The following is a 25,306-nucleotide window of genomic DNA, read 5'->3' as shown; positions in this document are numbered from 1 at the left end:
TACACCGACACTGCCAAGCCATTATCGTATCAATAGCCAGTTAGCTCTTGCTCTGCAATAATTCCACGAGTCAACTTTTCTTCGCATTTAATGCTGAGGGACGGCGAACGGAGCGCGCAAGGATTTAGCCCGAGAGTAAATCAATTACATGCGCGGTGTATGATCATGCTGTCTCGTATAGAGGCCCTGTGTTTTCCAGTTGACGATGCCAGTCGTACAACCTGCTGGCCTGGTTTGACGCCTGGCGTTTGCAAGTAAAGGCAGTGTCGTGTCAGAGACAACCATTTGCAGAGGGAAACGCCACTTCCAAGAGGCAGACGACTCGCTAATAAAATCAGACAGTGGCAGAACAGAGTGAGAAGGAAAACTTCTGACAAATGGAATGAAAACACTTATGATGGTTTGAGGTACATCGTCTTTCCAAGTTTCGTGGAATAACGGACACTTGCGAATCTGTGACAGTAAATGGAATAGAAGGAACCTTTACGCAGTGGAAGAACTTTCACAATATCGTGCGATTGAGGCGAGGGATGCATTAACAAATTTTCGGTTCGACGAAGCCGCGGTGTTAATGGCATCGTTTCCCGTTCTGCAGGGTTTGTTTAAGCTATCCCAGAGGAAATTTCCCTTGGCCGTCCAATGAAACCCTGCGTCGTCCAATGTTTTTAATTACACGATGTTGAGATCAAACCATCAACGTGCGCCCATGGGCTCGATTCAGAATTGATCGCTGTCGCATCAGGTCCAAGGGAACCGGGGAAGGAGAGAGTGGGGGAAATTTTCCCCGCAGGACGTCAGAGGACAGAACATTCTATATAACGTTTTGCATCTCCTCGCCGGTAACCATAATCCAGGGCACATGGAACTACGGCTGTATTGAAAGAACAGCGCTCGTCTCTTAATGTAGGCAATATAACTACAGGAATGGTTGGTCTGGTGAAGTGCTGGTTCATTTAGGGGGCAAGTGGGATTTGCCCCTTCCGAAAACTTTCAAATCTTCTCCTATTTTAGTAAAACATGTATTTATGGGAGCCAAGAGGGATATTTGCATCTTTTGTTGCAACGCTCGGATTAAGGTGACAAGGACGCGGTGGAATCATTTGCCGAAAGGTCGGCTGAAGACATGGCAAATCCTGAAAAGATCTGGAGACATTTTAAGATCCAGATCTGGCCAAGCATTCTGTTATCATCCTTCCTATGGGTTGTGTTGCTGTTCCCCTGGATTAATGGCATCGATGTCGTAAGTAATAAAGTGTGGCTCTTACTTCGCTTCAATTTGTAGTTACGCAGGCTATGGACATCAATCTTCCTAACGCCACTATCATTAACTTTTGTGATAATCGAATTCTAACCATTTATTGCACCTTTCATAAGTGGTCGCTCGCTTTTAATGACCCTTATTTTCTTATCTTCCGGGAAACGCGTAAATCGGTGTTGTCGTGTGGCTGATGAGGTTTTGTTAGTGATGGTATTTTTAACATTATCAACTGTTTTTATTCATGTCAACTGTTCGATATATTATTATAAACGATCGATTTTTTTCTGTGTCTTAAACTGACTGTTAATATAGTTTGAAACAGTGTAAAGGAAGTTTTGAAAAGATCATAGACTCTCACTCGTTTATCACTATGACTTTTCTTATATAATAACAATGCGTTTGGTCTTTATAATGTATGTTGATATGAAATAAGGATATACCACATCATTTTCGTAAAATTCCTGAGAAGTGAACAGTTGTATTAATTCATGTTTAATTTGTAAAATGCTGGAATACTGTAGTTGTATAAACATCGACTAATATGCTACGTCAATTTATAGAAATATCCTGATGTATTTCAATAATATGGTAGGAATATGTTTTACGTTTTGTTTTGAGACAAGTTGATTTTTGACAGCCAACCAGGCTTGTATATTCATACATGTCAAACGTCTGCACAACCTGTTGCTGATATTACTTGTCGCAGGAAGATAGTGTATAAATGTTTAAATACCAGGACGCATTTTCGAATTTGGAATATTATGATCAAAGGACACCATAAGCCTGTGGCGCACAGCTAAGGATCAAAGTCGTTGCCAATACGTATTGTTTGTGAGGCATATTCGTGAAAGCTGATGCAACTCCGATGTTGGTTTAGATTCAAATGCATGAAGCCTTTGTTATTCGGATGTCTTTGCGATACTTTTATTCCAAAATAGCAGATTAGGAAGAGGGATCTATCGTACTGTGAGCACAAGATGACATATAATACTCCTTCTCTGAACGCTCTTGTGTGTCGCCAGAAGTTCCCCACCCCTTTAACACCAATGGTACCACCAGTAGCTTAATGGTAAGACCGTCTGACGTAATTTGAAAAGAAAAAGAAAACATTTTCTGACACACAAAACGAAATAGACATCCCTTCTTGTTAATAACTGTATCTTTTTGGAAAAGAAAATCTGCTCAAAATATATTTCTTGTTATTGTGTCCCGTTGAGACTTGTCTGTATTTATTCCAGGTAAGGTTGATGGCATGCATGTGGTGTTGTGCGATTAAGTGAAACTTTATAATTGAATAAGAAAGGAGAAGGATGCTCGTGATGTAGTTTGCACAACCACCAGTGGGGCAGATGAAGCTCAACTTTTACCGAACACCTGGTGCCATCCCTAATTGATAGTGATTCAAGGAATCATACTTATGCTTATAATATGGAATCGTACAACAATATATTTCTAATGATTATTGAAATGATTTCGTCACTATTGTAATGGGTCACTTAACACATTTACATGTCCATCGAATGGACTTTGGAATACTTATTTTTGCCAAATCCAAGCAGAGGAAAACATGTGATGTAATTAACTTATATATAGCGTTTTAATTATTGAATGGTCCTCATTCTGAAGGGCGGTCGGGTAGCCTAGTGGTTAAAGCGTTCGCTCGTCACGCCGAAGACTCGGGTTCGATTCCCGACATGGGTACAATATGTGAAGCCCATTTCTGGTGTCTCCCGCCGTGATATTGCTGGACTATTTCTAAAAGCGGCGTAAAGCCATACTCACTCACTAATTTTGATGGATAAAGGCACATAGTGATCCTGAGAAGAGATCAGTGTGCCAACCCATGTTTCCATTTGTTGACCTAATGCCTCTGAAGTATGGAAGACCGCCAAGACGACTGGGTCAGTGAGCGTGGGTGTTCTGGTCCTCCCAAGACTGATCACTATTGCCTAGGATTGTATGCCTGTATACGGCAACGGCTTTTTAATGTCCTGGGATTCTTGTTTCAGAAGGGATTGTTTTCTCAGTCAGTACACACACTGATTTGTCCGAAAGAAGGAGCTGACATTTATTTCACTAAAAACTTGTTTCTAAAAACATCTAGGATGCCCAGTGAACGATTTATTATTTCGCGTAAAACCTGAGAATAAATTATACTTTTCCAGGATTTGGGGACAATAAATCTCAGGCCCCATCTGTCAGAATATCGAGTACTCGGCCCATAACGAGTAATAGCTCAACGCACGCTATGTATCTCCTATTAGGCTTTAAGACATAAATAAAATATACAAATATTTAAAAAACCGCTTATAAGTTCACGTATGGGACATTTGTCCGGAATATATAACTATCATGTAAAACAGATCCAGGGGATGCTTAGGAGGACATGGTTATTGAGCACGTCAATATTATGCACTAGTAAATAATATATATGAAGCTAGGTTACTGAGAATTAAAATACCATTCCCTGTTTTGTATGATGGGAAATGTGTTTAGTATATCCAAGTTGTTGTGGGCATCTGCAGAAAGTATGGAGCATGTACATTAGTCACCTAAAAGGAAGAAATACGCAAAGACATGCTATCTTTAGTGTTGCATAAGTGACGCTTAAAAGCATCTTCTTACTCTGATTCGGTTATATCACGGCATGTCTAAAGTTGGTCGAAAGCCGAAAGTGAAATCGGTTAAAAAACGAATATCATTTTGTTCAAACCAACGCGCATGGGTATGATAGAACACAAACCTGGGTTTCGACCCCAAAGCCAGTCGATTCCAGCAGATAATATCACTAGGGCTGCGGTGTTTTAAATCACAGGCATTCCATTCCGTCCTGTACATTTTTGTTTCAGTGGCGGATGGTCTCGTGAATACATGCATATATATGCTAAAACACGTAATTTTCACTTTTTACATAAGCAATGCCTCAAAACTCTTATACGGCTTAGAGGTGATATTTGGTGCAGTTTTTTCACTTAATGTGCTAAGAATCGATTTATAAAGTGGTTATTTGTGAGAGACAATTGCGAATAGAAACCAAGATTGAAGAAATCGATATCATAAACGCACTTTTCGTGAGTCTGGTTTTCGTTATTTTGGCTTCTTTCTTTGGACTGTTCTCAGATATATATGTAGATTGTAGGTGTGTCACTGTGGCATTACTGTGTGCAGGCATACATTTTCAGGCACATACAAGTTGTTATTTTTCTAGAAATGAAAACGACGCCGGCTGTGATTGTTTTATTTTGGGCGAACGTCTTGCATCTATCGATTTGTTTCTTGTACATCAAAGCAATGCGAACAGATTGTGTGCATTGATATTTCACAAGATGATAAGAGTTGACTATGAAACAAGGTAAGACATGACAAAACTTCATTGATCAGTCTACAAACAATGTTTGACTGACTTCAAGTAATGAGGACCACCATTAACAATTATTGGTATGTTGTATTGCAACACATTAACCGAATGACCCTTTGTGATCGGAAACAGTGCAGATGCAACAACATTTAAAGTTCTTTTTGGTCACCAGAATAACATTTAAAGGACCAAATCGGTGCCTGTTATATTACATGAAACATTAACATAAGATAACAAGTTATGTTGTTGATGACAATAACGCATTACTAAGGGAGTGCGTTACATTTGACATCAGAGGGGCGGTCGGGTAGCCTAGTGGTGAAAGCGTTCGCTCGTCACGCAGAAGACCCGGGTTCGATTCCCGACATGGGTACAATGTGTGAAGCCCATTTCTGGTGTCCCCCGCCGTGATATTGCTAGAATATTGCTAAAAGCGGCGTAAAACCATACTCACTCACTCACTCACATTTGACATCAACACTTTCATGTACTAGCCCCTTCATTTACATATTTGTGAATATGTTCTGTTTATTTCGTTTATACAACTACAATAACAATTACCTAAACATATTTTTCTCTCTCCGTTCACGTTGTGTTTTAAAAAAGTCAGAACAATAGGTCATGCAAGCGTCACATCATTTTATAAAAAAAATGATAGTTAGTTAGCGCTTCATGTTGGGCATCACGCAAGGACATAATTCACAGTGATGGCGATTTGTCTTGGAGTGGAGTAAAGAAATCCCTTAAGTCTCATTGGACAGAATGGCATCCATTCAACATTTTGACTGCAATTGATGATCATCGGTAGGACGCGGCACAGAGGATAATCTCTTTACGGCCCTCGTTTATATCTGACATCCTCAGATCGAAAATGAAGATTAGAAACTCTTTAAAGTACTTTCTACGTAGATTTATTAAGAAACTTGTGAAAGTGTGCTTGAAACAGCTGTTTTTTACAACCATTGGGCACATCCTCATGCGCTACAGACTCTATTCTCCTATCTTTTTGTCGACCACAGACGGCATACATTTTCAATTCAGTTCAATTTTGATACGTTTTATAAAGCGCAAAACCCTGTTTTTGAAAACGAAATAGCTATCTGTTAACTGAAGTGACGGAACTAATGATAAGATTCGAATGGTTGTGAGCAGGTTGTTGTGAAACATCTAAAACTGGCAGGTATAACTCAAATAGCATGAAAGGTTGCCCCTAGATTTTAGATGGACGTTTTCCGAAGTCAAGAAACAAACGCAAATAGTTAGTTATCGCTTTTCGACAAAATGCATAATCTTATTCATATTATGCACTTTTAACATTATTTAAGTGTATTATGAGCGTGGTTTCTTGACTGTAGTGCGTGTTAACTGATGCCCTAATCGTGTGTTCCAGTTTCGTAAGCATATAACACCACCTCTGGTCCAGTGGTAGAGCGTCTGCCCGGAGGAGAGCGGAAGATCGGCAGTTCGATCCTCGCCCGCGTCACACAAAAAGACGTTACGAGATGGTACTTGTGGTTACCCTGCCTGGCGCTCGGCATTAAGGCTGAAACAAGGATTGGTCGGTTCGGAGTCAGTATACTGAGTGGGGTTTTCTTGTAAAACTGCGGCATATGGTATCTCAGTGGGCTAGCACTATAAAATCAGCATTCGTTCTGACTAGTACAAGCACACACACACACACACACACACACACACACACACACACACACACACACACGTCGCTATATGCCATGCCATTAAACCCCATTTCATCTCACCTCATTAGCATATACTAGTAATCATTGACTATGTACTTTTATATTTGTACTTGAAAAACATATTTAATTAATAATTACCAACATTAGACACTGTTGATGCCAGTGCCCGAGTGATCTCAATTCGTTGTACAGATTTGCATCTCTGAGCAAGACGGCCCGCTTGTCACTGGTTCGAGTCCAATATCAGCCTGATTTTTTATTTGCATGCAAAGTCTCGGATAGAACTGGTACTTGTTGGAGGAGTTGGAGGAGTCGACAAGATCGAATCGGATGGGTAGTAGGCTCGGTCAGTCTTGTCATCGTGCCGGGGGTTGTGTGGATCGTTTCTCACGCCTTCATTCACCGGTGTGCATGGCACATGCTAGATTATTTACATGGCCTCCGTGCGTGATGTACACTGTAAATGCGGCGTTAAACAACATTCATTCGATCGCATAAATTTGAGAGCTCACCCAAAGCTTGTATTTCATTAATGAAAAACCATACCTTAATTTAGACTGTTTTTATCACGAAGGTATCGTTCACGTTATAGAGCCAAAGATGCTTTATAGATTGTGATCTATGTGTGTTTTGTTTGTTGTGTTACGTTACAATTCGCAATAGTCCAGCTTTATCCTGTACATAATCAGTGGTTGATATTATGAGCAAGGCTCTACGCCGTCGGTTAGGCAAATAACCAAGGTACCCGACTCATTTCTGTCACCTCTTACCACAAGCAGGTTGGTGGGGTAGCCCAGTGGTTGAAGCGTTCGCTCGTCACGTCGAAGATACGGGTTCTATTCCCCACATGTTCCCGCATACGGTCACCCATCTATCTACTCTCCTAGATCAACTTCGCGTATTCGTGACCGTTTGTACAGCTCAAAGACCCACCACGCCTTACACCTAAACAGTGACGAGACAGGGCAAGTCGCCCTCTATCCCTTGGTGTCTGATTAAGCTGGTTCCCGGCTCCCTATGCGCGTCGTCAAATTGTGATATTAGAGACGGGGCCCAGCTTAGGTGCCTGATATGAATTATTTGGCTCGTTCATATTTTTCCTGACACATGTTTCAGACGTGGACGGGGGTAGCCTAATGGATAAACCGTTTGCTCGTCACGCCGAAGGTCCGGGTTCGACTCCCCACATGGGTACGATGTGTGAAGCCCGCTTCTGGTGTCTCCAGCGGTGATATTGCTGGAATATTGCTAAAAGCGGCGTGAAACCATACTCACTCACACTTACCACGAGCCATAGATGCATCAAGGCTAAGGATGGTGTGATAACCTACCCCAATGGGGATGTGAGGCATGAAAAGTCCTGAAATCTGTGTTAATATCGACGACGTCGTTTCATCTACGCTTTCTTTTGACACGTGAACTGCACTCATACTCTAATAACGTTTGTAATTAGTTAATTCTCTTTGACTATTTTTCTAGCTCGCTTTGTTTTGTGTATGAATATTCCTACTCTATCCAGGCAATTTCACTGAATGCACCTATTTCTATGGAACAAAACTAAGACTCATTCAGTTGTTGCATGCATATTTCAGTAACCCTGATGACAGGTTCAGCGGACAGGAAATATCAGGTTAAAGATGTATGAAGCTTGTCGTGCATTACAAATTAGATATTCTACTACTTCTTTGATGCTCTTCCACGCATGTGACACTTTTTGTATTTATGGATCTAGTTATTTCGCTCTAGAATGGTTTGGATGGAACTAATTATAGAAGCTAGTGAATGCTGACGGGGTGAGTTAGGTGACCTGAAATAAATATTTCGCAACAAGGCAGCATCTGTAGAGTGAGGCTTACCACATGATAGAACTACTGCAAAAACAATCTTTTAAAATCTTCACTTGATTCATACTTTCCCCCCTCAGCCGACGGTTGATTTACAACTCCGATCAAAACGCATCGTCCGCAGTTCTTTTAGCAATAAATCATATTGCGTGGTAGAAAAACAATTCTCTTTGTATTGATTAGTAACGTTTAAAACGCATTTTGTTATCACTTTTCAATGGCGCACTAGAAAGAACTCCGGTTCAGTTGTTCCCTTCCTCGTTTTAGTTTTCCTTTTCAATTTCCTGTGCAAGCAACTTTCCGAGAACAATGTTATACATGTACAGAGGATAATTATATTTGCTCATCTGATGCTAGTGATTCCGACCAGGTATATTCCCAAGCGACTCACGTTAATGAAAAGCAGTGAATCAATCTTTCTGCTGGATATGTCAAAGACTACTCAGACTCCCTCGAGAGCCTACAATCATTGAATGCTCCGAAAGGTTGGGTGTAAAATGCTGTAAGAGTATGTTTTGTGTTGTGTTTTGTGTTTTGCATGCACAACGATGGCTTGTTTATTAAAAGCGAAATAATGTTAACGAGATGGTTCTACAAAGATTAAACTGAATTCGTGGCCAGGCGTATCCGGACTTCATAGCAGAAATGTAAATAATATCCCATTTGGAGACCGACCGTCTATTATTCTCACGGGGCCTGGGATTAATATGAAAGGCAGACTATGCCATGTAATGCTTCAAGACATTATACTCGATGTACTTACGTATATTTTCTTTCCAGTATTTCCAAAATTATTCATATAACTTAACACTTAAGTTCCTTACGAAAATGTCGTTCTCATGACTTGCCATAATTTCACAGTTTCACTCATGCCCTCAATTACAAAAAAATATGATCGATTATTTTACCACTTTCTCTCTTTGCTGACTGGGATTTTGTCATACATGGCGATATAAACATATGGTAACTTTGTATGCGCTACTTCTTATCATTCGTACGGAAAATAAGGTTCTGAACCATGCACTTTGACATCGCAGGCTGTCACGTCTTATATGTAATACTTAGTACAGCATTTTCATCACGATTCCTCTCTGTGGTAGAATAGATGTTGTCATGTTACCCCAACATAGAGCTATGGGACTTTCATTTAATACTTGTCTGGAGTAGACCAAGACTGTCATTATCGGCGGTCATCTGACGGGTCAGATATTTCTTACCAGTGGTCGATATGTCGAAATAATGCTAACGGTTCTCATAAGGACAACGAGTAAACGTTATATTTTCCTGTCTGGCCGGTGTAGACCTGATTGTTTGGAAATCACTAGACTCCAATTTGGCACGCACATAGAACATGAATTCTTACATGTAAAGTAGCCAAACATATCCCCAGAAGAACAAACAAGACTCGTATCAAAGAGTTGAATCCCCTGTCACTGCTTGTTCATCAAGCTGAAGGTCTCTTCCAGGGCCGGTATTATAGAAAGAGTGTAACTGTAGGATAAGGGATTACTCCCACATTTTATAATCTCTTCTACGACTATAGTCTGGAAGGCTGAAAAGACTCTGGAAATGCTTTCCATCTTCCGTCGTTGTTGAAACATGTCTGTGGCGCCATTATAAACCTAACTGTGGTGACCCTCACAACATGAAATTTACTTTTGACTGAAACATTTTGTAGTCAATAAAAGACCATACAGGCGGATATTGAAAAGAGCAGTCACTGCGGGCTTATTCTTCTGGGAAACTCTAGACGCTGATATACATAAGTCGGATTTTAAATTAGCTATGTGGCTAACGTTCAGTGATCGTTCCGGCCTTTACTTACCTTGCAGATGATGGAAAGCATGAATGTTACCATATTTTCTATTACGTTTCGGAGCAGTGGGGTAGCCTTGATACAGTGCTTGTCGAATCATGCCAAATGCCTGCGTTCGATTCATGACATTGGTACAATGTGTTGAACCCAATTTACCATGATACTTTTGAAACATTGCTACTACGCATCGTAATGCCCTATTCACTCATTCATGTTTGGTGAAACCATGCTGAATAGACCATGTGCTGTGTAACGGAGAAGTGAACTGAAATGACGTCACATAGTTGAAAATACCACGTATCAGTCATGTTAAAAATGTTAAGTTCAATAAACAACCAACATCTAGTTTTTGAATGTATAAAATGTATATGTGTATTGGAGATGAGATGAGTGAGTTAGTGAGGTGGGTTTAACGCCGCTTTTATCAGTATTCCAGTTATATCACGGAGTGTCAGCTTCATGTGGGAGGAAAGCCCGAAGTGATGCAGGTCTCAGACGTTTACCACTTCGGTGAAACCCACGAGTACGAGTATGGTGCTGACAAACCTAGATACAATACATAAAATGGTCGAACCGGGATTCGAACTCACAATCATAGGTTTCTGGCGTGTCCAAGGGACGCAACTCTGCACAGCGAATCGCGGCGCCTTAGACCACTGGGCCACCCGTGCACCCCGTATTGGAGATGAAAACTTTGACAGGGCAGGGAACGGGACAAAAACTAGACGTGTGAAGTAATACCATAAAAAATATTTCTACGCACTCTAGCATGTATGGCGAAAGTCGGGATAGATCAGTACGTACCTGAACACCACATAGATGACCAAACAATAGATACACAAACCTATACACAAACATATTAGTGTAACGTTAGAGGTTCTTTCGGATTTTAAGGTATTTGTTCATCAATTGTACCATAGCCAACTGCGATCGCTCCCTGTTTCAAGAAAATGAAAGTTACAGTATTAACCTTTATTTCAGTGAATATCTCCCAAACCACCATTGTCTTCACATTATTATCAAAGTACGACTACACCTATGTGGCTGATCAGCAAAGCTCCACGAACATGATATGTTCGCGACAGTTTACTTAACAAGCCAATGTACCGGTGACCGTCTCAGTACACCAACTGTCATATTTCGAGACTACATAAGCTATATGTCTGAGAACACTGGGTGTCATTCTGGATAAAAAAAGAAGAAAACATATTTTCCATTATGATCAAAACTTGTAATACATCGGTCTGTGTTGTAGCCCTTCCTGTCCCTTCAAGCAAATAACATAAAAAGTTGAAATATTATCATTGTTTGAGATTCGTAGATTGCATAACCAGTTGCACTTTTTGTAATACCAGTTGTTCAAGTAGCCGGTAACTGAACTCTGGAATATTTCTCTGTTCAAATCTCAAGTGCTTTTCTCTAAAAGACACCTAATGAAACTGATCGTGGCTAAGAACGTCAGAAGATGAGGATATGGCTAATCAATATATGTTTCATCTATTCTCGATAGAGCCAAGCATTTTTGCCCACGTTGAAAGTTCATTGCTGCAGGGGAAAGCAGAGGAACGCTTTTTAAGCCGTAGTTGTAGCTGTATTGTATCGTATGCTTATGCCAACTGGGTCCACCAACGTACGGTCTTAGATATTTTAATATCATTTTCTGTGCGCTGAACACTTTCATTTTTAGCAGGAGAACCATTAGGAATGGAATCATCAGGTTGGGTCAACGAAACGAAGCTATTAACTATTTTGGACCTTTTTAATGATATCGAAGTCAACATAATGGCGTTAACTTTCTCGTTCAATTCTAATGGAACTGTAATGCCGTGGACAAGCCATCATTGAAATTGTTACTTCTCAAAATTAGTTTAAACAAGAAGGGTAAAATAAAAACAATATGCAAATAATATGTTGTGTATTTCTGAGATAAGGACATTTTCAGAATTTATGAAACCAGGCATCACAATGTCAAAACCTTCACATATTGTATCCACATGCCTTGTTTGTGAAGTGCTTGTGTGGCCACAACCACAAGAGAGTTAATTATACCGATTTGCTTTGCATACAACGGCCCTCTATTTAGCTTAATAGGTTTCGCTAATGGAAACAGCAATTCACAACACCAGAGGAGATGCTATTTTCACAGCAGGGACAGAAACGCAATGTTAATACTTGATTTAACAACTCGCTTTCAATAACCGTCTGCAGAGATGAATTATATAGGACTGTGTGGGAAGTGTATGGTTAAATCACATAACAGTTTTGCTAATGTAATTATTTGTCAACTTAAACAAGTTGCCTTTACGTTATGAGTCATGTCGACTGGCATAAATCCAATTACTCCCTTGAGATTGGGGGATGCTGACAATGCTGTCTGCAACCAAACGGAATTTGTAGATTCAATAATTCTTGTATTTTACTTCTGAACGGATTATTAATTGGTAAAAGTCTTCACAACATATTTCGCCTGCCGCTTAATTGCCGGCGGGTTATGGCCAACAAACATAAACTGATTACCACACAAAATGATTACGCTGTACGAGCATACAGTTGCCACGAGCTAAGTACAGCACACACAAAACATAGTAAATGTTATGTTTCTTTAATGTGTTCATTGAAGATTCTCTCAGGATTCATGGTCGTTTAACTCTGTCAGTGGATATCGATTTACCCCCAAGGAGCAGAATAGTTTTGACTTGTTTTACACGTTCCTCATGTTGTCGTGTTCAGTATTGAGCAAACAAGACTGGTATAGAGCGACTCACTGTAGTGAACCAGACTGTGAAGCGCTTTCATGAGCTGTTTTAACTCTTGGGAATCAAATCATCGCAATGCTGAGTTGGGATTTGTAGGGTACACGTAGCGTACGTTTTGTTCCAGTATCCAGAATCTTTCTCCAGTCGTGCGAAGTTTCAGTCTGTGCAATTCAACTGGAAAGAACCATTTTACAAGTCTGGACCTACCTATCGATGGTCAAAAGACCGTGGAACGCCTAACGTCCCTACTGACATGTTCTTTGATAGCAGTTTGCGGAATAAATGCCTGAGTTGCTGTTTGTGCCACTTGTAGCAAAAATACATGATTCACCAATAGCGGATGTCAGGCATTGTACAAATGAGGAATCGAAACCGGGCATTTGGCGTGACAAGCCAACACTAAAAATTGACTTCTCCACAACCCCAAATAACATTGACCTATTTTCTTCTGTGTGATACCCAGAGCACAATTCATCATGGAGGGAGTGACAAATAGAACTTTCCACTATCCGTGAGACGACTGATTCCTTCACACTTTGAGCGCTAATGCGATGAATTGATACGTGAAGTGTTGACAAACTGAAATACCTTTTATTGTAATGGAAACACAACACGTTTCAATAACACGTGCTAAAAACGTATGCATAACTGGCAAGACACAACCATGGTTTGCATAATATGAACACTATATCATGATGTCTTTAAAGGGACGCATACTAATAGTGGTAGAATTTCACGGAAAATTGGAAGCAGAATTGGAATAAACGCTTTTTATTAAAATCAGCAGTTATTCAAAATCTGGCTTCCCGACATGAAATGTTTCTAGCCTTTGGCAAGGCTCGAAACAACATTTCTCGCATGTAACCATCACTGTGTTTACTTTAATTGTGTGATCAAAACGTTTGGTTTGCGTGCCATATCAAATAATGCCCCATATAAGGACGGTTAAGAAATAAGCAAGAACCACGCAACAGTACTTCCTTCTTTTGACTTGACTCTAAAACCTGAAGACATGGAAATGCCTTTTCGTACTGGATTCCAGAACCAATATGTGAAATGCTGGACTTCCCCCACAGATGCAATTTATGTGCAATTTGGGGATAGGACATTTGGGAAATACCCATGGCACCAATTTAGCTTCCATCCTTTCTGATCTGTTTCTTTAAAATCAAAACATCGAAATTTGGCCGAACAGATGACCGTCTGGTACATGTATATAATTGGTTAAATAGTCAATTCCCTAACACTGTATTTATCCTCCAGAACTCGAAATAAAAGACACCAGTGTACCATTTTCGTCTGGTTCAAATTTGTATCTATGCATAACGATTCAGAGTGACAACAAACTATCAACAAACTATCTACAAGACTGTATGACAAAGGTGGTGACTCTCCAATAGTCAGCTTTCACATAATGTGAAGCTACAGCCTTTTAGCGCCAGCCTTTGACTTCATGTCTACGTTTCAGAACATTTGAGGACACTCTTTCTACGAATATGTAAAAGAGCATTCTCAATCGTAATTGGCTTGGTTAGGGCTACAGCCTATAAGACCTGAGTAAGCGTTTTATAAAAGACAAATTGAGGACATTTCCAGAGTTGACGTACCAATGACGAAAATGACTTTTTCCTTGTATCATGTGATCCATAAACACAGGCTTATACAGAATAAATTGTGCCATGAATTGTCGCTCTCAAGGTGAGGTGAAATTGGGTTCAAGATTATTCCACTTCTTTAGCGACGTGCATGCACGTGGGTCTGTGTGTGTGTGTGTGTGTGTGTGTGTGTGTGCTTGTACTAGGCCGGACTGGTGCCGATTTATAGTGCTAGCTCACTGAGATACCATGCCGCAGTTTAACATAATTACCCCACTCCGACACAGTATAATGACCCCGAGCCGACCAGTCATTGTTTTGGCCCCTTAATGCCATGCACCAGACAGGGTAACAACAAGTACCATCTTTTTAACGTCTTTTGGTATGACGCGGCCGGGGATCGAACCCAGGACCTTCAGCTCTTCGGGTGGACACTCTTCCACAAGACCACGGAGGCGGTCTGTCGCTTTCAAAACACATCCTGTAATCTGATTAATTGCAAAACTTAAACAATACATGTATGTTGTTTTAGATTAACGACGACCTGTTTTTGTGTGAAAATTGGTGGTATCAACATAAGCGGATCAGTGAATCAAAGGGGGTTAAAGTAGTGTAAAATTATTGTCCCCCTGAGAGGGTATGTAAGACCACGTCTTTCCAATGTATGTTTATTTCTATCACGTTTTTAATCGTAGCATATGTGTTGTTTTTATGTTTGCTAACTTTGTCAATAATTGCCAACAGCTGAAGGGATGGTGTAAATCCGGCTGGTGTCCATGCATGTAGCAAAAGTACTGTAAGTCCCCATGGACCCTAGCATGTTGATCTTTCGTCAGTGGCTGGCGATCTATAGCTCATTTTTATCTTGTATTGTTACGTATGGTGTTATATTTGTATGGCTATCTACTAGTTTTAAATATAATCTGTGATAAATCTAGTCATTTTACTGTCCATCGTTGACAGGTTTTTATGTAGTTTAAATATAATGTATTATTAATGTACTTCTCGTCACGATATGGCTGAAATACTGCCGATGTGATGTTAAATCCTAACTCACTCACTCACTCACTCACTCACTCACTCACTCACTCACTCACTCACTCACTCACTCACTCACTCACTCACTCACTCACTCACTCACTCACTCACTCACTCACTCACTTTGTTTCCACCATTGTGGGTTTAAATTCCAGATATGCTCCGAATCGATGAGTGGTCTGTCAGCACCACGCACCTGCGTGTGAGACTTTTCACTGAAGAAAACACTTTCATTTCACACGACATAATATAACTCAAACTTTGCTCAATGCGGAATTATCCCCAACTCACTCCCTCAAATTATCGCAGCAGGTGTGACAGAACCGCCACAGAACATCTGTAAATGTCATGAGACAGTGAGAACTCGCCCTCTCGTGCATCGTCGATGGTGTTGCCATGTCCAAGAAAGAGATGGATATTTGAAAGATATATCTTAATTGCGTGTCCCTAATATCGGTATAATATGATTGTTACCATATATCAATTTGCTCAATGTGAACACGCTGCATCATTGATGCAGGGAACGAAGAGTGATCACGACTGTGCAGACATGAGTGGTTTTACGCCAACCTCATCATCATCTATATGCACCACTATATTTCGTGAAGGTCAAGGTCTAACAAACATGAGCCGAAGAGGAGCATGCCTTGCCAGCCACGATGTAAATCGATACAGTTCTAAAACTGTAAACTATGATCTTATTGCATTCCCGTCTAGCCTTCAGCAATAACAATGAAGAAAATAACCTTAGACAATTTTCGCCTGTCACGACAATTACAGAAGAGCTCTGCACGTGTCAATTCGTGATGTCTCCTGGGACTCACCACGGGTCATGACAGTTATTTCACTTCAAACCTGACAGGAACTGTAAGGGTGTGAGCTCAACTGGTTCGAGAGAGACTACTTTATACAATGGCGAGTCTTCCGTTAACCATGGCCTGATGCTTATGTACGCTCATTAATGCATTTGGATGGACCACAATAGGTTAAGTGAAAATTGTTGACGTCTGGTTTCCGAATAAAATGTTCAATATGTTTAGATTTGGAGGAGAGTTACTTTCAGACATGTTTTGGTTTGTTTGTTGTTTAAGGCTGTTTTGCACTCAGCATTAGTCAAGCTGGCCGTAAAGACATTTCTTTTAATAATTTGCCAATAAAGTTTAAAACAATCGTAGTTGATAAAACTTCGAAAGTCTACAGAGGGATTTGAGTGCTAGATACCTATGATGGCGGGTTCCAATCTCAGATTCGCCCAGATTATGTTATAAGGTTTACCCGTGCTCGTTGTTTCGGCATTGTTATTCACATCTAAGATCTGCATCACCCCGAACATCAAACTGACACGCTTTAGTTTGACTGAAATGCTGTTCCAAAGAGGCGCAAACCAAACAAGTGAAATAATGAGACTATGTGCAGAAATATTTTTGTAACACTCGACCATATAACGCCATCGCTTTACATATTGTAACAGTTGATATCTCCTGATTAAAACCACAATCTAACTGGTTCACTTATAACCATGTTTGAAATCTCCATTTGAAAAACACTGGGTCTATTTCATAACGCATGTCGTTATCAATGTTGATTTCACGCTTCACATGCCGTGTATTATTTATTAATATGCTTCCCAGCACGCAGCACTAACGTCTAGCTTTAATTTCAATCATTTCATGAATGTAATACGACCCATTTGAATCAGAATCATTACTATATTGATTATGACTTATACACGGCCCATTTAGACAGATCTGGATACAAGAGTACAAGTTAAACAGAGATAGTGTTCAGTTCATGTTACCATGGAGAAATGACGAATAAATGATAGTATCCCGCCAACGATCACCAACAACTAAGCATTTTATAATTATTGTTATGTAATGTCAGTTCAATACTCACCCTCCGAGACATGACCCAGATATATATCTATTGAACCCCTTGTAACTGCATTTAGATAGAACGGTCTTTATTGCATTGCCGACGCGCGTCTTTCATGTGTTATACCCGTGGGGCCCTTAGTGCCATACCGGCATAGGGCTAGCGCCAGACAGTTGTTGAAAATAACGGTGCTTGTCCAATAGGGATTCAAGAAGCCTTATGAAGGGTGTGCAAATCCCTCCATACTTTGATCTTAAATGAGCTTGGAGGAGGCAATCTGGGAGCATTGTTATAAGAGTGGGAAGTCAAGTTTCTTCACTTAAACCGTTATACAGTATGCCTACAGTTTCGTGCTGTAGCGTTTTGCCGCTGTCAGGGTTGATATGAGCAACGCGATTCGAGACGTTCATTACTCATATCACTTCGAGGATGTCGACGTGTAACAACTGGAAACCTATTTCAAGACTGTCTGCGTCATTCAGCTGAAATAGTTGACATGAGTACTTCTTGTAAAAGATAATTGTGACAACGCGAATAGTTTAAACCTTTTTGTTATGTATTAAAGATTACCGGCTTCAGGAGCTTACTTTCAAAAGTACAGACTCCGAGGTAAACACGAGCCATCTTTGACATCAGATGAGTAATTCTTCTTCTACTAGCATCTTCTTCTTCATCTTCTTCTAGCAATTAAACAAACCAAGTCTTTGCACGACATGGGAATCCTAACAGCATATGCCCCATGTTGTTCTATGAGGAGTAAACATACTTTACAACCACAGCTGCCCGTGGGGTGCTAAAAGGTTTCCACTAACGTTATCGTCCCATGTTGCCGTGTTGCCCTACACTTGATACAACAGGATACTAGCCTCAGGGACAGTCAAGAGATCTTCGAGTACCGGGAATCCATCTAGCGGAACAATCAGTCTTTCAAATGCGTCTTTTCTCCATGCCAGTGTTATATAACGTCACATTTGTGTGACCTATGCTCTTTGCACGGGTCCCATTTCTCATTTTACTTGTCACAGAATGTAACATGTCGGTTTAACTGGTTCTGTTTGGGAATTAGCTGCACGAAAAAGACATACGTCCATGTGAATGTGATTTCAGATGAATCTCAACATGCGTTCATATTTCGGATTTAATACACACTATGTCCAGGACGTGTCTTGTTTTAAAAAGCTGTAAGATGATCACACAAAACAGAACTCGATGTTGTCATGACGTACATGAATATAGTCATTCTTTCAATCAGTATCACGCATTAGTCGTATCAAGATATATGATTAATAAATGATTAGCAAATGTATTTTAAGTTTGTGGAATATTACACTCTGCCGAACATTCACTGAAAATCAAATATACATTTGACATATATACATTCATCACCTATCATTTTAAGATACACCCTAGACCCTTTTCCTTAAAGCGATCTGTGGCTTCGACCGTCGTTAGTCAATGTTACGATTACCCTAGCTCGACGATCGATTAGTGGACCGGGGCCCTGTCATTTTAATCAAGATCAATGCCTGTTGTGTCCATGTATATACAGAAGTACAATCAATGCAACCCAAAATGCAAGTCCGCCTCTGTGGTCATAGATGGAGAACATGTGTGGAGAGCGGAAGGTCGGTGGTTTGCGTCATACCAATGTGCGATTAAAGATGGTACTTGCTGTTACCCCGCCCGGCGCTCGGCTTTAAGGGGATCGAACAAGGACTGGCCGGCTGAGAGTCAGTATACCGTATCTGTGTGGGGTATCCATGTTAAACTTCGACATGGTATCTCGGTGAGCTAGCACTGTAAAACGGGTATTAGTCCGGACTAGTACCAGTAGCCAAACACTTGCTTTTAAGGTGCAATAATCATGAACGCGACGTTAAACCATACTTCACCTCACCCAAGTTTCAGCCAGGAACGCACATCCATGTTTTGCCCATGTATTCTTCTTAAAAGCAGTAAAAGAACACCCGATTTGTTCATATGACTACAGTTTTTTCCTACATAAACTATTCTCATCTGAAAAGAATCGGATGTTCTTTGCCTTTTTTGTGTAGTATTATGATGAATCAATGCAGCCCAAGATACAAGTTTCGTTTCAACTCAATATTGTGTCAGTGGATATGAACAATTCAAACATCCCAAGATACGACGATTGTATGATCACCACCACGCATCATCGCGACATAAGTGTGTCTAGTCATGACTCCTTTGACATCAGATCTCAAAGCAAATACCTGCAAAGGTTTACTGTGGATCCGCGGTGGTTCTTATATCGCCGTAAGGTCTCACGGGTCAAGAAGGACTATCAGGCATGGCTGCTGGAGGAATGAAACTGCATACACGAGTGTCAATCAATATATTCTGCTTCTGAAATTTATAATAATGTCCCTTTGGCTGTCTGGCCAGGACGGTGCATCTCCGGCGAAGATCGTGTAACACAATTTTGCTTCATCAGGTCTCAAATGACACAACCCGCTCTCTTCTCCATTTGCTTGTGCCTGGGGAGATTTGCGAGCGTTCACACCAGTCGTCCCTTGAGATGAACCAGTTAACTGGAAAAAATAGTTTAGCTGGTATTAAAGGCGTTTAGCTTTGATAAATGTCGACATTTGCATACCAAAGATGACTTTACTGTGAGGATGTCTATTGAACCGGCTCGCTTATAGTAACGATGTGATATGATGCCTTTAATTTAAATGCAGACATAATTAAATGTGACGCTGACTTAATATACGTTTTGGTATGCTCAGTGACCATGGAATGTCTCAGACATATAAAAGAAACAGTAAGATAAAGACAGCATGAGTTTGTATAGCAGTTACTAATTGCATTGTATATGTACTAATATATACTACTCAAAATAAGTTGAAGAACACCATCAATTTGAAGACTGCTACATATGTATGTGTTGTAAACCCACCAGCCATGACATATTCACTACAGCCTTACGAACATATCGTATGTTCCTTAACCTCTTTTGAGTTACGTCCCTTGGGTGTGCCAGGAATTTATGATCGTTGATTGGAATCCCGGTCAACAATGATTATGTTTCTTGTTTGTTCTGCTCCATATTTGTGCTCGTGGGTTTTGAAAAGATTGTTAACGTCTACAACCTGCTTCCCTTCATGTTTTCATTAAGTGAGTGAGTGAGTTTGGTTTTACGCCGCTTTTAGCAATATTCCAGCAATATCACGGCGGGGGACACCAGAAATGGGCTTCACACATTGTACCCATGTCGGGAATCGAACCCGGGTCTTCGGCGTGACGAGCGAACGCTTTAACCACTAGGCTACCCGACCGCCCGTTTTCATCAAGCTGACACGTCGTGATGTAACTGAAATAGCGTTCACATCGGCGAAAAACTCACTCACACTTTGTTTATTATCAATTGATGAAGTTAGATATGTTTCCGGTTCTAAACTTCATACAGATTCAAATGAAGGGTAGTCTTGATACTGCTGAAAGAAGCATGATGTCACGTGTACAGTAGCTGCGACTCCCTTGGGTTTTCGCTGCGACTAAAATTGGGATAATGTGGTTACAATATGTGATCGTGTTTATCATCACCAATAACCTACAATTTGTTGCAAGGAACGGATAATGACGACCATTGGATTATATAATGTTTGACCTGGCTAATGTTGTGCCAGCGTTCCCCGATGAGGTCGATCAGTGCCCGTGCTTTCAACCACTGATATGACTGACTCGAATATTTTAATAACATAAATAAAAATTATAATCATAATGATGATGATGATAAATACAAAATTCTTAGGAATGGGTCAGCCTCAGACGTATCCAAGCCAACAATCCTGATCTTGTCCTTTTTGATAAATCCTATGAAATCCTTGTTATTATTGAATTTTCTGTCCCTTTTGACACCAATGTGATTGACAAGATTCGGGAAAAACATGGCAAATATGCGGACCTCGCTTTCGAAATGTCACGCTTGCATCCCAAGTACCAAGTTGTTCGACTCAATATTGCAGAAGGCTGCAGTGTTGGTGAATCTTCACATTCACCGAAAAGTTCCGGCTGGGTTTGACTAGGCAGCGCTTCGTGGGAGAAGTCCAATTCGCAGTCTGGGATACGTGTAGAAGGGGCAAGGGCCCGGGACTGATGATGAGCCTAACCAGCCTGACTGTGCCAGGATCACCCAAACCCTCTCTGCTGCATTTTATATTTTTAATATAATAATAATAATAATAATAATAATAATAATAATAATAATAATGTGTGCTTATATTGCGTTAGCCCCCCAACACTCGGAGCGCTACATCTAAAACAATACATATACAGGTAGCAAATGCAAAGTGGTAGAGTGCCCCAGAACAGTTTCTCACCCTGCCTGTCTGCCTCATGCAAGTTATATGCTTCAGGGAAGAGATGTGTCTTGAGCTGTGATATAAAAGATACATAAGTTATATGACTGTAAAAGTTCCGACCACAGCGTAAAACACTATTCACTGGCTCACTGTCAATTATGATCTTTACCTCCCGCCTGTGGTTACCTGAATCTACTCAGTAATCCAGACATCACCGCATGTTTATGGCTTGTTTGTTTTGTTACTGTTAGCTAAGTGTGTACAAATTCGGGATTCGTCACGCCTCAGACCCGGGTTCGATTTCATACCTGTGTAGAATATGTGGAGTCCATTATTGGTGTCCTTTACCGTGATAAAGTTGAAATACTTCTGAACAATATCTCTAGAACGAAACCAGGGGTTAGTAGAAAAAGATCATTTGATATTCTTTCACCTCATAAAAAGGACAATGGTCTGTACGACTAAGTTCGCCTTGCCTGAAGCCTTTTCGTTATGAACCAATAACGATGTCGCCACACTGAGTATGAAGAAATATATAGTGTATATGACATGGAGATGTGGAATTTTGTTTGACAGAGGTGGTTGTAACTAAGACCACTTGAATTGTTAGTAAGAGCATTCATTCTGATTTGTACCAAATAGAAGCGACAAAACCAATTCCTTAATCTCAAATTTCCGTTGTACGATTCCTGCTATATCCTTTTACTAAGCATGTCTTTATGAGTCACTATTAATTAGTAAGTCACTAAACAGTTTCATCCAACTCACTTGTACATGTGCTTCTTGCGTTAATACATTAATGGCCATTACTGCCAACTTGCAGGGCAGATACCCCCACCCCCTCCCTCCTCGTGAAGTTTAGAATTCAGACTGCAAATAGAAAGCAAAGAACGACACCTTGACTATTCCCAGTGCCTTTCTAGTTTTAGAACACAATTGCATTAACTTTACCCCAAGACTCTAATACATTTGGTCCCAATGTATTTTACTGTCACATTCTCAAGGTTACGTACAGAATCCTTTAAAGCTTCCCATTGCTCCTCATGTTTACCTCAGCCCAGTCGTAGTGGCGAGCGATACAACAGGGATAACACACTTCATCCTCAGGGGATTTGCCCAGTCGTCCGATTACAAAGTATCTCTTTCCTGCCTCTTTGATCATTGCTCAACGCCACTGCTGAAGCTCTATCTCGAGATGCGGCTTTACCATCTGAATACAAGTTGGACATTTCAATGGAAGGCCACCCTCAAAATAGCTTCACTGATTAAAAAGCACCAATATGTAGATTACTCATGAGATAGTGATTAGTCACTATTATATCATTATTACATTATCATGGTATTTTTGGAGAGGTAATTTAGTTTGTATGTGTTCACCCCATTACACGACAGATGTATTTTCATTTTGTTCTACAGTTAAAATGAATTCAGTTTTCGGTGTAATTGTATTACCAATAGTATTATGCATCCTAGACCTGTGGCATGATTGTGGAACATAGATAGATATTTTTTTACTAAAAGCTAGGCAAGTCGAGATCATACTAAACCAAACCAACAGCAGAAGAGGAAAGCTTTTTTTTAAGAAAATAAAAATATAATTACTTTAAAGAAATGTTTTCACAGACTGTGTTAGTCTATATGCATACATGTTACACGTGCTTATGCTATTCATGTATATTTTCAGACTACTGCGTTGCCAACTCCAAATATTACAGTGAATGACAGATGCTGCAATGGGATCCTCGGATATGCCACAAGTAATGCTGACTTTACGATAGTGTGTTCAGAGATGATATGTTGTAACAATAGTGAGACTGTGGCAGTCGTTCCAGTGGATGTCGCACTGGGATTCAGTTTTCGTTGCATGGTGGGTACTTTCAGTTTTGATTAAATTGCTGTTCGTATGAGTTATTTTGCAAATATGCAATGAAGCGACATATAAAAAAACATGATGACTCATTGTTCCTTTGGTGAACGAGAGTGAGTATCAGTTCGTTATCGACCTAGCTGCCGAGGCTATAATTGCAAAAAAGTGAACACAACACTTGACAGAAGAGTATGTACGAAAAACTGAGAAAAACGGAAATGATACAGTTGCTGTATTTTCAGACGAAAAAAAACAAATAGTTCACGTCCCGATTATTATAGGATGGTCATTACCGCAAACATGAAAAAATGTGTGTTCCTTTACGGGGCCACAGAGTGGGCTACGGGGCGGTCGGGGAACCTAGGGGTTAAGGCTTTCGCTCCCCACGCCGAAGACCCGTGTTCGTTTGTGTGAAGCCCATTTCTTGTGTCCCCCGGGATGATACTGCTGGCAATAATGCTGGAATAATGCTAAGGTGATATAAAAAATTCCACTCACCCACAACATAGTACATTATTCTCAACACTTATTTGGTAAAGTAAAACGTAAGAGGAAGTTGACTTTCTATGTTCAGATACGTTGAAATCGTGTTTGTAAGTGACACTTTAGAAGCTGTAGTAACAATGAAAAGATGATAATGAATTCAGCTTCATTATTCTCTCTATGCAAGATTTCGATTCAGGTGAGATGCAAGTACCTTTTTCAATCATGTTGGGGGTTTGGGGTAGGGGTGGCATAGTTGTGTAGAAGTCTTTATGTGTACATGTCCTATCAAGTAATCGTTGCTGGAAATAACAGAGAAATTGAAATTTATAAATCATCTCTGATTTCATCGTTTCGATCACGTTATTTTTCATGTACATGAAAGCGATTCTTTTTCCATTACCGTACGAAATGTCATAAGTGTCCAGGGCATGGTTCCGACTGTATCATAATTATGTGTGAAGGAATCACTATGAAATATTGATGACATAAGGTGACCCTAAAAAGTGCAAAATATTCTTTGTTTGTTTCAGCCTAGGTCTGAAGTTCGTCATTTATGCTACCGGGCTGGTGGAGAAGTGAGGACATCCAATCAGGATCCAGATCACGCACCACGTGTCTGTTGTGAGGATGCTAAATTTGACATTCTTTTAAATCAGTGGGATGCTGCTATGGTTGTGAAATGTATTGCCAGGTAGCCAAGGGTGTGCCTCCGTCACAAATGCTTACAGTCGAATGGTATGTGATGTATGTGATAGACTTCCATTCCAAGTGATGTTTGTATTCTGTATTTGGATTTTGTACTATTGGAGCTGTTACTTGCGTCAACACAAAGGAATATTTTCAATGAGCTCTCAAAGCTGCAGTATCACTTTACCACATTGCTTGGATACACATCCCTCCATCGCCGCACTCCCCCGTTGCATCACATGACTGCCAACACAAACAACTGTAATGAAGACATATGCAAATGCATATTCATCGGACACACCGATCGTATTTGTGGATTGTATGACGAACAGTTGGATGACAATATAAGGCCATTCACAAGAAGTTGAATAAGACACGACGAACGACGAAATATCATATGAAACAAATGAGGAATTTTCAAGTTAAAGTGAATTGTGTCTTCAGCAAGAACGATATAATGAAATGCGCGTATAGCAGTGACAAGTGAGCAGATGACATCATCAGTTTTCTACTGACACGTTTTGAATAGTGATTCCTGATATATTTAACTATGGTCCAACGGCGTGTGGGACATATCGACCAGGACACTGTAAATATAGATATTTCGATTAACTATTGCTGTTTTGAATTTTTGATTTCACGAGTCTATCATTTGTGTGAATGTCTCTGAATCTTGTGAGTGAATAAATGTTCTTTCTACTGCT

The 25,306-nt window shown here is 40.3% G+C and overlaps 1 protein-coding gene across 1 annotated transcript; it reads left to right on the top strand.

Annotated features, from left to right (window-relative positions):
* LOC124110304 lies at positions 1 to 25,306 on the top strand. The gene is made up of 3 exons (XM_046469553.2): positions 1 to 1,240; positions 23,247 to 23,429; positions 24,446 to 25,306. Exons 1-3 carry the CDS (start codon positions 1,124 to 1,126, stop codon positions 24,608 to 24,610), a joined length of 465 nt encoding a protein of 154 aa, XP_046325509.2. The 5' UTR covers positions 1 to 1,123; the 3' UTR covers positions 24,611 to 25,306.

The sequence above is a fragment of the Haliotis rufescens genome, unplaced genomic scaffold, assembly GCF_023055435.1.
Source record: "Haliotis rufescens isolate VD_foot unplaced genomic scaffold, xgHalRufe1.0.p SCAF_5, whole genome shotgun sequence".
Classification (NCBI taxonomy): domain Eukaryota; kingdom Metazoa; phylum Mollusca; class Gastropoda; order Lepetellida; family Haliotidae; genus Haliotis; species Haliotis rufescens.
Note: the sequence above shows the minus strand (reverse complement) of the source record. Positions and strands in the feature narration are given on the sequence as shown.

What these genes read in the sequence shown, in the direction of transcription:
- LOC124110304 (XM_046469553.2), top strand. Translation starts at nt 1,124, where the DNA reads ATGGCAAATCCTGAAAAGATCTGGAGACATTTTAAGATCCAGATCTGG. An exon ending in GGATTAATGGCATCGATGTC is followed by an intron (nt 1,241 to 23,246) that starts GTAAGTAATAAA and finishes GTATATTTTCAG; the next exon opens with ACTACTGCGTTGCCAACTCC. An exon ending in GATTCAGTTTTCGTTGCATG is followed by an intron (nt 23,430 to 24,445) that starts GTGGGTACTTTC and finishes TGTTTGTTTCAG; the next exon opens with CCTAGGTCTGAAGTTCGTCA.